The sequence below is a fragment of the Lactuca virosa genome, chromosome 8 (genome assembly GCF_052849685.1).
Source record: "Lactuca virosa cultivar CGN04683 chromosome 8, Lactuca_virosa_CGN04683_v6, whole genome shotgun sequence".
Taxonomy (NCBI): Eukaryota; Viridiplantae; Streptophyta; class Magnoliopsida; order Asterales; family Asteraceae; genus Lactuca; species Lactuca virosa.
The window spans coordinates 102,549,855-102,565,007 of record NC_136433.1 but is presented as its reverse complement, the minus strand read 5'-3'; the positions used below and the strand labels follow the sequence as shown (position 1 = coordinate 102,565,007).

The 15,153-nt window shown below is 37.9% G+C and overlaps 1 protein-coding gene across 1 annotated transcript; it reads right to left on the bottom strand.

Moving 5' to 3' along the window:
- Nucleotides 1-3,980: 3,980 nt before the first annotated feature.
- CLASP (CLIP-associated protein) lies at nucleotides 3,981-11,709 on the bottom strand. The gene is made up of 20 exons (XM_079068850.1): nucleotides 11,139-11,709; nucleotides 9,583-9,738; nucleotides 9,339-9,470; nucleotides 9,094-9,256; nucleotides 8,812-8,973; nucleotides 8,609-8,706; nucleotides 8,445-8,519; nucleotides 8,295-8,363; nucleotides 8,140-8,225; nucleotides 7,934-8,051; nucleotides 7,757-7,855; nucleotides 7,337-7,679; nucleotides 5,522-7,224; nucleotides 5,333-5,440; nucleotides 5,134-5,238; nucleotides 4,959-5,033; nucleotides 4,820-4,888; nucleotides 4,659-4,727; nucleotides 4,472-4,573; nucleotides 3,981-4,393 (listed from the first exon to the last, which is right to left on the bottom strand). The coding sequence occupies exons 1-20, from the start codon at nucleotides 11,469-11,471 to the stop codon at nucleotides 4,241-4,243; spliced, it is 4,218 nt and encodes a 1,405-aa protein (XP_078924976.1). The 5' UTR covers nucleotides 11,472-11,709; the 3' UTR covers nucleotides 3,981-4,240.
- Between the last annotated feature and the right edge of the window lie 3,444 nt (nucleotides 11,710-15,153).

Sequence of the window (15,153 nt, the reverse complement as noted above, 5' to 3'; positions counted from 1 at the left end):
GAATCTAGCTAATATGTTCACCAAGGTGGTTTCCAATGAAAAGTTGAAGCTTTGCATGGCTTCAAATGGCCTTCCAAAAGTTTGAAGAGAAGGGTTTGGCAGGAGAGAGAGAGAGAGAGAGAGAGAGAGAGAGAGAGTACTTTGAGGAATGGCGAAATCTGATTGTCAAATGAAGTTATTGGGGTATGAAGTTTTGTCCAACATAGAGCACTTAGAATTAACATGGAGGACTTGGAGTTGCATGGAGCATCAGAAATCAAATGCAGCACTTGGAGGAACATAGAGCATCAGAAATAAACATGGAGCACTTGGAGTTGGGTGTTGAGCATCAGGGAGATGAATGGAGCATCTGATATGCATCATGCACTAGATGCGCTACCTTTAATCAAGGTGCGCATATCATGTCCAAGGTGTGCCACCTTTGATCATGGTGCGCCACCTTTGATCAAGGTGTGCCCCCTGCAAGATGCGCCACCATTTTATGCTTTGTCGCGCTCCGGGAGTGTTGAAGTGTTGTTGATTATTTATTAAATAAGGATGTGCCATTTAAGAGCATGATGCGCCACCAAGGTTCATAATGCGGCATCATGGCTCCTGATGCACCACTCAAGTGAAATGTTCGTTAGGATGCTCAAGATCGTCCAATGTTGCTCATACGATGAAGATGCTCAAGGAGGATACTCCATATGGTTGATGCACCATGATGATGGTAAATGTGCCATCATGATGTGCCATGGTAGCACATGATGCGACATCTTGTCTCGTGATGCTTCATCATGTGTATGGTTGATGCTCATGAGGTTGAAGGTTCTAGAAGCGCCCATATGGCACTCTGTGATTGGTTGGAAATTAATGCATCCCCTTAATGGGCTAGTTATGGATGGGAATTGCCCATCAGAATTAGGGTTTCTCATGATTGCCTATAAATAGGTTCATATCCCCATCATTGTAAATTGTTAGTTTTTCAGTGAGAGCTCAAAGTGAGATACAACATTGAGTGTTTGTAATAGTTCCTGAAAGTTAATAAAATCCCCTCTCTCTCTAGTTCGCCCGTAGACGTAAGTCACCTTGACCGAACCACGTTAAATATTGTGTTCGGTTTTTTTTTGAAGTTTTTCAGAAGTTTTATTCCGCAAGTTTCACCGAAGTTTGTCTGACGTTTGTCTTGAAGTGTTTAACTTGTTTTGTTGTTACCCCCAACAAATGGGTTATGTAGAGATCAGTAAGAATGGGGGATGTCTTCCATGATATCTTTAGGCACAACCCCTATGAGATAACTGTCATATCTCCTTACAAGATTCATGCATGTGAACTGATTGATGGTGATCTGGTCACCATTGGATCTCTCGTCCATTTGCACTATACTCATGGGACGTACTAGAAAAATCCTACTTCCCGTGGAAAAAAAATCATGTTTGGGGCCATTTTGGGTAGTCTTTTTATAAACTTTTGCAGGTCAAAAAAGATAGAACATATTTACTAAAAATATTGTCTTTGAATATTTGCATGAAAAATAGAGGGAAAGAAGAAAATCGATAAACCCAAATAGAAGTTGTGAATGAGGAAACCCACATGATCGTGTTCAATATAGTTGTAGAAGCTTGACACAAGCATACCCTATCTAACTTATTTTATGTACTCGCTCCCTAAGGTGCTCAAGGACATAGATGCCCATAGGCCATAGCAACACTAAGTAGCTCTTTAACCTCTAATAAAAAAATGAAATTGAGGGAAGTTTTGTATGTTTTTCCAAATGTTTGAATAAACTACATATGTAAATGTTGAGTAAAGAGAGAAAGATTAATGTGTGACGGTGTAATTTGTACACAAAATCTAACCTTCATTTGTAGTTTCCAAGTACCAAATTCTAATCTAAAATCCAAACACATGAAAATCACAGTTTACAAACAATCTAATTTCCTAAGCTACCAAAGAAGAAGTTGGATGGTTAGTAGATCACAATTCATAGCATGTATAATAAGAAATCCGGATCCATTTTCCTTTAAATCAAGGCTAAAATATCTAAATTCTTGTAAAGCCAAGTTTCGGGTATGTTTCTTTTAAGTAATTTAATATTTTGGATGTTGGATTTCTGGTGGCCACGACATGGCCAAGGCCAAAGTTTCGTGGGCACTAAGCTTGCACCACGATGTGGCATCTATTCGCCACGATGTGGCCATTGTTTAATGGCAAACCCTAATCCGAGGTTTGAGCCCCTATTTAAGGGAATGTGATGGCTAGGGTTGCCCACCCTCAGCCTCAATCACTTTCCCTCAACCTCCAAGAGAAAACCCTAATCTTCATTGGTGTGTTTGGTGGTGTTTTGAAGAAGAAGAAGACACTCTTGGGTTTTGTTTCAACAAGCAACTCTCCCTATCCCTCTTGTGCACGTTTTCTGGACTCTTGTAAGTCATCAAGATCCAACCTTTATGTTACTTGTCTCTAGATCTATCACTTTTGTCCTTTAATCTTCATGATGTGAGAAATTGGAAGGTTGGATCTCATAAAGTTGGCAACTTTATGGATTCAAGTGGTCATTGTAGTGTTATATGTTCCAGATCTAAGGATATGAAGTTTTTGGTCCCATGCTTAAGCCTGAGTTCCTTATTGACATGTTTTTTTACCTAAAATGGAAGGGACATGCAATGGACATGCATGTCCATAAAGCTACGATCTTTATGGCTTACTAGGTGTAGGAAACCCTTCTGGAAACCTTAGGTGAGCAACTCTAGAGATTTGGATGCTTAAGGAGTGACTTTATGCATTTAGTCACCTTTAAGGAATTTGGGTCTGGGATCTCGACTTATTGAGGTGTCTTAATAAATAAAGTTGGAAACTTTATTCATCAAGACCATGGGAAGAACCAGATCTGAGTTTTGGAGCTCTTGGAGTTGTAGGAAAATAGCTTAATGGATTAAGCTGTCTAAACTAGTCCCCACGACATGGCCTTAGGTTGCCACAGCGTGGCGACTTGGTATGAACTCGTCTGCTTTGTCGTTTAGCAGCCACAGCGTGGCCAAGGATGGCCACAAGGTGGCGACCAACTGGAGGTTAGTAGGTGTATGGATTTTAATATGGTTTTAAAAGTGAAAATGTTGTCTGTGATTTTTAGAATGTTACAATTCTCATATACCTATATGTGCAAAAATTGGTTTCAATCTACCTTCGAGCTCGTTAGCAGGGATATTACTTCATGCACATTTACTAGCTTCACTTCACAAAGTATTATGAAGTGGAGCTAGATAATATCCATGTGGTGTTTCTCAAAATATCATGTACATTGATTGAAATATAACAATAGTTGAATAGTTTGTTATATAAAGTTGGAATAATTTTGAATCATATATTGCTAACTTGAATGTAAAAATTGTTTTCCATTTGATGGTAGATAGTAATAAAGGTGCACAAAACGGTTTTTTCTTCAAATCGAACTGGTTCTTTAAACCAATTCGATTTCGATTCGAAAATAGGAACACCGGTTCAACCGATTCGGTTCAAACCTGTTCATTCATAAATAAATAAATAAATCGAACCTATTTAAACCGTTTCCATCGGTTCTACAACGGTTCACACGGTACTAAACCAGTTTCAATGACTAAAATCTCGAACCGGTGCAAACAGACGGTTTGGTTCCTGAATCGGATCGGTTCATAGTGAACCTGTTTACAGGTTTTTTGGCCGGTTCGGATCGTGAACCGATTTTTTTGTGCAAGTCTAGATAGTAACCTAATGGTAGAATAATGAAAAAACTTTACCAACTATTAGAATAATGAAAAAACAAAACTACTGGATTTGGTCCATGTATATTAACTCTAAAAATGACGACCACTTATCCTCGTGCATCATAATCCTATAAGTTTTTACACAATAAAACGGAGCAAAAGCACCACACACAAACAATGGAGCAACTACCCTGCCAAACCCAAACCTAGTCGCTGCCATCTTGATTCATCTACAAAGAGGTAAAATTAAGTCACATAGAGCAACAACCAAGATACAATTTCACTAAGACTTAAATCGTTTTTTAGAAAACCACACTACTCTTCCACTCCAATCAAATCAAGCGTTGTAATAATAAACAAAAAGGGGCAAAAATGAAGCCATAAAAAACAAATAACATACAATGAAACCCCCTCTTAAAACCTTTAACGGAATGCACACAACACATCACACAAGACATACAAATATACAAAAGATTGATTCACAACCAAAATGAACATCTCATCTCATCTCATCATTGCTAGTCCTGGATAGGAGCCCCCGTCCTGGCTTGTGATATACGGTTTGCATATATCGTTACTAACCGCAACTGTGTACTGTTAAGTCCTTCCAAATATGGTAAAAACCCTTTTCCAAGCATTATGTAGATATCCACCAAACAGAAAACAACAGTCTGCCACAACCAACAACAAACAAATTAATAACTAATTATTTTAAACACATTAATTTGTAAATAATAATAAATAGATACCTTGCGGACATCGGCACTCTGATTACCAAAAGCATCAAAAAGAGCAGGCAAAAAGGAATCTAATTGACCCATTAGTTCCTCCTGTGAAAGCCTACCCACAAGCTGTCACAAAAACAAAACAAAATCATTTCATGCAAGTTTTTCGTAAAGTACATCACTACTTTTGGGTTTCATTAGATATCTGTACCTTGGTCAAACAGTTTATACACGCAACAAGAGTTTTCTCATCTTCAGTAACCAGTAATGGAACGATAACCTAAAAGCTCACAACACAAAAGTTTAATGCATAGAAATTGCTATTAAGAAAAAAACAAAACATTTTTACAATCCGTAGGTAGAACAACTTACACTTAAACATCTGAATGGATCATATTGAGAGAAAACAACACTTAAGCAGTGTTCTGCTTCACTTGATACCTACCAATGAAAATACTATAAATAACAATTCTCCATTAAAACAAGTCAAATTTGGAGGATGAAAACCTACTTTTGGGATTGTATCTTTCGTAAGATGTAGTAACTTTTCAGCTACAATCTCAATAGAATCTTCCATGCCATCTTTCTGGAGGGGAATCATTGGAAGAAAAACTTTAAATGTGTCACAAAAAACTTGAATTATAATTAGTATATAGCAACACAGCATGGAAAATTAAAAGGCTTACCTGGTTCTTCAACATTTCCGATATTAACAAGAGAGCAAGCTCCCGAATTGATGGATCGGTGTCCTCCAAAACCTCAAGTATCACCATCAAAATTTGATTGAAATACTGCAATCAAATACATCAATCAAACAAAAATAAATATATAAATATAATTATTTCTATCATTAGAGAATGGGGTGGGGGAGGGAGAGATGTGTACCTTTGTCCATATGGAGGAATCATTGGCAACAGAAGCATCAACCAACTGTTGTATGGCAGTGCGCTTGGTTGTACTTGTTGTAGAACATTCATCAGTCCCATTAGAAATCTAAGCAAACCAATAAACATGTTATTGTTAGTTATCAAGGTTAAATTTGTAATTATAATAAACTCAAGAACCACAACTCACAAGATGAAGGATTTGAGGGATGCTTGGTCTTGTATCAGGGGAAGAATTGATCTTCAAAGCTGCAAGTTTTGTGACATTAAGTTCCAAATCAGTCGGACCCTCAATATCAACCTGTTGTCCATTGAAACACGGTGTTGAAGCAGCCTCCATGTCTAAACTTTCTGACAGCATGGAACTAGCAACATACTTTGCATCCTTAGAAGAAAGTACATTACCATTATTGGAATCAAGACTATGATACAGATTATCTTCACTTCCATCATGTCTTACAATCTGTGTAGATGCTTCTAGACCAGAACCAGAACCAGAGCCCCATTTCTTACCACCATCACTACTATCAATAGAACTACCAGAATACCTTGCAAACAATGGAGTCTTTTTAGTACTAGTCACCTGAACATATCCTTCTTCAGAAGAGGTCCCAACAGCATCATACGGATCATAAGATTTCGCGCGTTGTGATCTGTCTTTCTTCTGTTGTAAATAATTCATCAAATCCACTTCAATCCGAGGCGTATGTTGCTTCAATGCACGTCTCAAAGAATTCTGTTCTTCAACCGATAAACTAAGAATATAATTCAAAACAGAAGTCGAATCGAAATGAGAGTAAACCGATATAATACACGTTGTGGCCGCTTCTTTGAGTTTCGTATTTTTGTCATAAACTAATGGTGCTAATTTAGCAAGCCATAGCTTCAAAATCCCACTATTCCCAGCACCTTCAGAGTTTCCCGCATGTTTGTTAAACGCAATAATAGCAAATTCAATCACAGCAAGTTTCGCTTTCGGGGAACGTTGTTCGTCTAATGACCGGAGTAACGCGGGTAAAAGCGAATCCACACCATAACTTTTCCCGACAATTTCTAAAGTTGTTGAACACGGTTGTCTAACTAACTCCTTTGGGTCGATTAACCGGGAAAACACGTGTGGTAATATTCTCTCCATGTAACTTTCAAAAGGCTTTCGACAAGCCGGGATGATGTCAGCGAGTGTTGTTAAGGCGGCTTGTGCGACTTTATGGTGAGGATCGTCTAAGTGTTGGAAGAATAGCTTCATGACTTTCTCAAAACTTTGTGTGACTTCTTGAACTCCTTTAGGTCCTTGTTGGAGCAACGAGTGTAAATAGTTAAACGCCGCCACCCTGGCGTTCCAGTCTGAGCTGGAATTGAGACCGGAGCTTAACGCGTCATTAAGAGAAGATGGCCCGTCTGTATAGCTTGACATCTCTCCAGGAGAGAATTGGCTCTCATCGAAACTCCTGCGTCTGTTTGATGCCATTCTCCCGGGAATATTCTTTCTTGAAAGTGGTCTTTGAAAATTGGGGACGTGACTAGTATTATGTGAGTATTCTGAATAGTGTCTAGTGTCTGTATGATGTGAGTTGACAGATCGTCTGGCTTCTCTGATATCATTGTTGTCTTCGAAAGAGCTTCTTTCAGAACCTCGTCTTGTTGTGTAGGATGAAAGTGATGAAAAGTTTTCATGTGTGTTTGTGATGTTATTACTACCACGATACGGGTGCTTGGAAGAATCGCGTGAAGCTTGGATTTGAGTAATGATGTCTGATAAACCCAAGCCACCGTTTCGGTTGTTGCCTTTTGAGATACCGGAAGTGGAATCTAATGATAAAGATGTTGCGAGACTATTGGAGGCAGGAGCTGCGAGAGGATATGGTGGGTCACGTGATGAAGGTGGGTCCACTCCTGTACTAGCACCGATAGATAAAAGACAAAATTAGCCATTCCAAAAATACATATTTAACATAATAATAATTATAGATTGTTGAATGATGATGATTTGAATCAAAACTTATACCAAGATCTAGACTTGATGATCGAACTCTTCCGGAATCTAAGCCTCGAAGCATGCTTTCAATGGCAGTGACCTTCTGTTTGCTGGCATGCAACACGCTTTCTAGGCTGCGTTCTGGGGCCTTGCTTATGGATTTTGGTTGGGATGAAAAAAGAGAGGATGAGAGAGAAGGTGAGGGTGAGGGTGCAGAAGGTAAGCTTGCGTTTCTGTCCATTGCAACAATTGCTGAAGTTCCATATCCTGATAGAGTTGAAGTATTGTTATGTGATGATGTTTGTGGTGTCCTCTCACGAACTACAGGTGATGCATGTCGCCTGTGCATACCCCCATCCTCGTCATTTATTATCTGTGCATAAAAAAATATGTATTATTATATGATGAAGATGAAGATGGTTCATCTTATTTAGGAAAAGACATACATACCCTTTGAATAACAGGATCAAACAATGAAAACAATCGCCGCGAACGATCAGGCCATGTTTTGGAAAACATTCTGTAGCATGCTCTAGCAGTTGCCCGCACCTGTTCGGTTCCCATCACGTGTTAATTACTTGTAATAATAATTGTAAAATAACAAGAATAAGAAACTTAAAAAAAGACCTCGCTCATTGCATCTCCCACACAACATTTAATAAGGTCTTCGTACAGATCAGCCGAGCGCTGTATCTCAGGAGCATCAGCCCAATATTCCAGTATTAATAAAGCATACTCACAGCATCTGTAAAATTGAAATGTGATGATATTAGCAATAGTAATGTATGGTCTTGAGTCTTGACTGAATCAAGATTAAAAGAGGGAATTGACACCTGGCACGAAGTATCGCACTACGGTCATGTTTCGCAGTGTCAGCAACACGAGGAAGTATCCGGGCAACTTTGCAGTTACGCAACATCTGGAAAAAGATATGCGTAAGAAGAAATAGATTCCAGAAAATGAATATATAATAGAGGTAAATAGATACCGTTTTTATGCAGTTGTCTGCTGACTCTGCAATTACAAGAACAGTGATCACCACAAGTTTGAAAAGGACCTGAATGTCAAATCATGTGTCAGAAAGGTATCAAGAAAACTATAGCTTCTTTCAAAGAAGAAGATAAGTCTGTATACTCACAGGAATGAACATCTCTGCACATGACTCAAAATCTCCCAAAAGCTCTTTAGATAGAAAGTTCAGTAAGTGGCAAGCCTAGCACACGCATTGTAATAAAAAGGTTAGAATGATTTACAGCTGGAGATCAAGATGATTCAGGTAAAATATGACAATGTATGCTATACCTGTTTAACTATGCTGGACCTTCGATCAGCTAACTGGGTGCTTAGAGGACCAACAAGTTGTTTTAGAAGACCACGGAAACATGGATAATCAATTGCACCTGGTGTGGCAATTGACAAATGAAAGGAATATCAGTCTGGGTCTACTACAAGTTTGTGTTGTGTGTATATTTTTAAAAGGAAAATATGAGTAAACTAATACATACCTCCAATGACAAGGCCTTCAATTCTTTGCATGGCTCCAATACGAACAGACCAATCTTTCTCAGGAACAAGGATTGAAGCAGCCTTCTCAAACTCACGGATCAGCTCCTTCTCTGAATACACTTTTATTGGGTCTACAGGCTTTTCGGTGACATCACTATCCCCTAGTAAAGAGAACAATAAAAGAAGGAAATGACTTGCATTGAACCTATAAACATAAGCTAAATATATATATATATATATATATATATATATATATATATATATGAGAATAACTAACTAACCTCCAAAAAGGGAAACTTCACGAGAGGAAGCCTTGGCTTTTGGGCTGCTTCTTTTGGGATTATGGTTAGAAGACTTGGCACCAGTAGGAGGATAAGTATTGACTCGTATTTCTGAAGGACGCTTTGGTTCAATTCTTTCTAATCTGGCATTGATATCTTTTACCTGAAATCATCTCAAGTCAGTGTGTTGAAGAAAACACAAAAGAAATGAACTGTAACAGTAATACAAGCTCTAACATAATCACCATTGATGATGGAAGCTGATGGCGATGGAGTTCTTCACGGAATTGAGGCCCAATTTGAGCATACATCTCCTCGATGCATAAAATTGCGGCTTCTCTCACACCTGGATTAGGGTCGTATAACATCTGTAATATCTGATCACATGAAGATAAGAGAGGGGAGAGTGTAGGCATTAGTATGTTGTTTTTTGCATGTTGTTAACAATGAAACTGAAAGCCCCTTGTGAAACAATAGAAAAGAACATACAGGAGGAAGAATAGCACGTTGCAAGGGCAGCTCTGTAGATGCAAATAGACCAATGGCAGATGTCACAGTTCTTGCAAACTCTTCTCTAACTCTCCAGCTTTTGTGAGTCCAGGCATTAGATCCAGCTCTTTCCACAATAAGAGTTGGAGATGAAACCTGCACCACAACCAAGATGCAAGCTAGTAAGCTTTTCAGCTATTTGCACCCATATAACATTGATAGAAAAAAAATTGTACAAGCAATCAAACTACAATGAGATCACTGAAAATAAAACTATATAGATACAAGGGGCAATGGCACATTCATTAAGGGTAGGCCAAAAGTAAATTAACTCGATTTGAGTAGGCATCTACAAACTGAACAAACAAATCACAGTTAAGCTCAATTCATCCTAAAGAATATCGTAAAGACAGAAATTTCATGTAAAAAGACTCATACAGGGTAACAGGGACTATAATGGCATTGTAATTTGCCATCAGTATAGTTGAGCTTGAATGCTTAATGAAATTGATAAGATCATAGAATGCCTAGGGAAGATATTAATGATAATCTGCCAATCTGATTATTTTAATGGGTTTGTATAAATATACAATAACTCCTTCATGACAAGAAAGCCATGGGTTAAGTCACATAAATGCTCTCTAGCAAAATGCAAGGGAAATGCAGCACATAAAGACTTCCCTCCAAATCCTTGTAAATCCCATAAGTTTGTGTGTCCGAGTTGCCCTTTGTACACTCCTTTTAGGAAGTACTACATTAAAATCCTCAGTCTTTTATGGATAAAGGCACAATGTGTTACCAACTGACTACAGCTTATGCAGGTCGTGTTGGGCAACATAAGACACTCAAATTGGGCCCACATGTGACAGGTCTATAGTACAAACAGAGTACAATGGTTGTAATCGCAAGGTCATGACACCCCATAAGACTTGCAGCAAGTGAACTGAATGCACTTCACAGTTTCAAATGTAAGATCCCCCCAGGTAATTTGTAGATCACGAACAAGATTGATGTAAATACTACTCCGGATTCAATTAACACATACTTTTAATAAAACTAGGACATTGTGACCCAATCACTAAATATAATATAATAACCTCAAAATAATCAGATATCGACCTTACTAGCAACAAAGTGAAGAAAAAACCAAATTTGTACCAAAAATTAGCCGGAAATAGTATCTAATGACAAATGACTGCTAAAGAAACCTATTTCGGTAACCAATTACGGAAATTGAAATTATCAATTCCCACTGTAAACCTTCAGTAGAAAATTTTATCTTTTGAGCCATATCAAGACATGAGAAGTGCAGACTCGAAATACTTGGACATAGCAATCCATAAGAAACACACAGATGGCTTAGAACCAATAGTTCATCATCTAATCGATCTCTCTCTTCTAATACTCTACCCGTCAATCCCACAATTACAAATAAGAATTCAAGATATATAAGTTCGATCACCAAAAAGAGCTGTTATAAATACCCAAAGCATGAGTGAAAAACAATTAAAGCTCACTATAAAGTGACAGTAAAAAAACACACACCGACACCTTACCTGCATGAGAGTGAGCAAGAGGCGTCGAGCCGCATCGCGAACGGGCTGCTTAGCATCGCCGAGACGCTCAACAGTAGCAGGAACTAGGGCATTGAAATGAAGTTTCAAGTGTTCACCGGAAAGAACCGCAGCAGAATCAAGAGCCTGTAAACCCCCTTGCGAAACCCTAAAATTGTTATCTTTCAAGAGATCTAAGCAACAATCGACAAGAGAAGTAACTTCCGAAGACGATAAACTCTTCCTCGAAGCTTCTAGAAGTTCATGAAGCCTCTCTACTCCAGCCATTCTCTCTTTCGTGTCCTTGGCGCGTGCCATTTCGAGAGCCTCCTCCATTGCACAGGGGCTTGATTGAGAGCCACAGATCTGATCAGATCCACGACGCCTGTCGATTAATATAAGGAGTCTATCTGACCGGCGCCGAGAGACGGTGGTGGTAGTAGTTGGGGAGTGACGGAGACAGCGGGGAGAGAGAACTGTGAAAAGCGTAGCTGGATCGACGGACCGGATACTATATAGAGAGTATGTGTCAGTGTGTATGCGTGAGAGAGAAAGAGAGTGATGTTATTTATTTATGTACAGTTTCCAATAAGTTCCTGCTGGGTTTTCTTCTTTTCCCAGTTTATTCCGGACAAAATAATATTTTTTTATACTATACATAATAAGAACAACACAAAATCGTTAACGACTTATGTGAAAAATAGTAGAAAGTGTAGGGTCAAGCATTTTTAACTTAGGTTCGTGCAATAAAAAATAGTAACAAACTATATATTCAGATGTATTTGGTATTTAGCCATTTTTTATAATAAGTTTCTTTTTAACGGCGGGGTTAATATTTACCGGTCTAATTATTAGAGACCTTCATTCTAAGAGGCAAAACATCTACCAAATAGGCAAGGCCCACTTGGCCATTTTTAAAAATATAACTAATTATATTTTTCTATGTTAGTTATATGGTTTTTTGCTAATTGTATCATTATAAAGGCACACAAAATTGTAGAATGTTCATGGGATATGACGACTCGCTGTGTTCAATTCGCTACCGGCAAGTATACCGTCCCACCTCTTTGGTAGCGAACAAAAGCAATGTTAGGTTAAAAAGAAAGAGAAAAAAAACGGATCTGAGGAATACACGAAAAAAAAACAAAAATCAAAATCAAAACACACAAAGATTTAAGTGGTTCACACTATTTTGCGATAGGTTACGTCCATTGTTGAACGAGAGAGAGAGAGAGAGAGATTTTATTCCACACACTTTTTCTGCTACAATATTACAGATACGGTCGTTCATAAATATATGAACGACAAGATGTGACCTAAACATCTAAAAGACGAAGTACAACTGAAAAAAATGGTCTGCCCAAAAAAAATTCAGATCTGATGATAAGTCTTCATATCTAACAATCTCCCACTTGGAGTCTTGATAATCATTTAGCTGCCAACCGAGTCTGCGTATTCTGTAACACTCGTCTCTCTCTCTAGTCCTTGCCTCCTCTTCAAGTTCCTGGAAGCCCAATTGAAGTCATGCACAACTTCAACTTACAGTTGGTACCACCTTAGTAAATATATCAGTTGGATTCTTCGTACCAAGGGTTTTCTTCATATTTTGTTTACCATCAGTTATCAGTTCTCGTATGAAAATGATATCGCGTCTTTCTGTGTTTCGTTCGGCTGTGAAACGTCAGATTTTTTTGCGAGATGTAATGCAGTTTGATTGTCACAGTGGAGAACACAATCTTCTTGTTTTATTACCAGCTCTGGCAGAAAGTTCTTCAATCATATCAACTATTTGCTTGTTTCTGCAATGGCCATATATTCTGCCTCCGTAGTTGAGAGGGCAACACTTTTCCAAGGTTTGGACATCCAACTGAGTGTTGTACCTCCGATAGTGAAAACATACCCAATAGTGCTTTTTCCTGAACCCGCACATCCCCCTAAACAAGCATCAGTGAATCCTTCCAAAACCACTTTATTTTTGTTGGAACATAGAGCGACTTCAAAAGTACCTTTCAAGTAACGCAACAACCACTTAACCCCTTCTCAATGCTCTTTACCTGGATTTGACATAAATCTGCTCACAACTCCCACGCCCAATGCATGTACAATGCCCGGTCGGGTGCACACCATAGCGTACATCAAGCTGTCAACTGATGACTCTCATACATACATGCATATATAAATATGAAATCAAACATATAACAATCATAAAGAAAGAATGAGAGTGATAACTCACCTTATCAGTTAGTGAAAACTATATGTAACGCCCGCAGATCCGGGCTAGTCAATTTAGAGACGATGAGCATCAAAAATGAGTTTTTGATGGAAGATTATTTGGAAGGATTAATCTTAACCAAGTTGTAGTATATGTTACAAGGGTTCCGTACATATAAAAAACGCCGAAATCCGAGTTATAACGAAGAAGTTATGGCCCGTCGAAGTTTTACGGCAAAACCGGCACGGCACCGGGAGACATAAATAGTGAATTTACGGTAGAAGACTTTCTAGCCTTAGTGATCTAAAAAAAAAATTAGTATACGTTAAACCGAGAACATAAAAAAAACGCCCAAATCTGACTTCGTATGAGGAAGTTATGAATTTTTTAAGATTTGGCATAGCAGTGCACGGCCCGAAACTCGAATTTTAGTTCGAGCTGTTTTTGGCCTACGCGACCTAAATGAGAGTTGAAGATCTCATTAATAGGAACTCAACGGTAAAAAGACAGACGAAAACGGAGTCCGTATGTAGAAGTTATGAATTTTACGCGGACATTTAACAGTATAATCTCCTCCTACTGTTAAATTTAAGATCGGTCGAGAATTAGCTGACGGGGTCTAAATGAAAGTTTTAGATCTTGTTTTTACCTACGCGTGGATATAAAGAATGTCGAGAGTAGAGCTCGTATGTTAAAGATATGGACGAAACTTGGTCCGTACTCTTCGAGCGCGATAAATTCGATACAGTTTTGTAAATCTGAGATAGAATGAGAATTAGCTGACGACGTGTAAATGAAAGTTGTAGTACTCGTAAATACCAACGAGTGGATATAAAGAACGTCAAAAATGGAGTTCGTATGAATGAGTTACAAATTATAATAGCATATTTACGTATTAAAATAAAGTATAAATCATATATACGTACACATATATATATATATATATATATATATATATATATATATATATATATATATATATATACAAATGTATATATCATTAGAAAGGTATCGACGATGCGGTTATTATAAGACTAGTGTTGAGTACTTTCGACATTAGTTGAATACAAATATCGTTAAATCTATTTAAAATAGTATTATGAAGGGGTGTTTAGTCGTTTGTATAACTATAAGGTCATTAAGTAATTATGGAGAGTAGTTTTTGTAAATTCAATTACTATAAATAAGAGGTTTGAGCTATCATATTTCTTGCATCATTCTCTTGATTCAAGAGTCTTTCTCTTCTTATCCCCCGAGCATTTCGGTCCCTCGTGATTCGACTTCTCTTTCTGTAGTTTTAGTATAGTAAGGTGAGCGCTGAAGCGCTGCACGAATCTTTCTTAGAAAGATTTAACGACAAATTTTGCCCCTGCAGAGCCCGACTCCTAGCTAAAACCTCATTGTAAGTAAGTCATGCTTACCTATTTTAATATAGTTTATATTTAAAATTAGTATTGTTATTATGAACTTATAATAAATATTTGAGCTATTATTATGACTTATATAAGTGTCGTTATAATATCTTTTTAACTACTCGCGGTACGGGGAATCTGGTTTAAAGGGTCGCATAGGGTTGTTGGATTTCAGAAGTGCTATATGCCAAAATGGTCCTGCCCTCCAGTGTTTTATGTCCGGCCCCTGTCTGTACATAGTGGTTGGAAAGTATTGTTTAAACGCTTATATAATAATAATAATAATAAGAATAATAATTAGTCACAGTAAATATTAGACTAAAATCTAGTGGTAATAATACTAGGTTTCGTCGAAGGAAATTATTTTTAAAGTAAACGAAACGCTGTCCGAGTA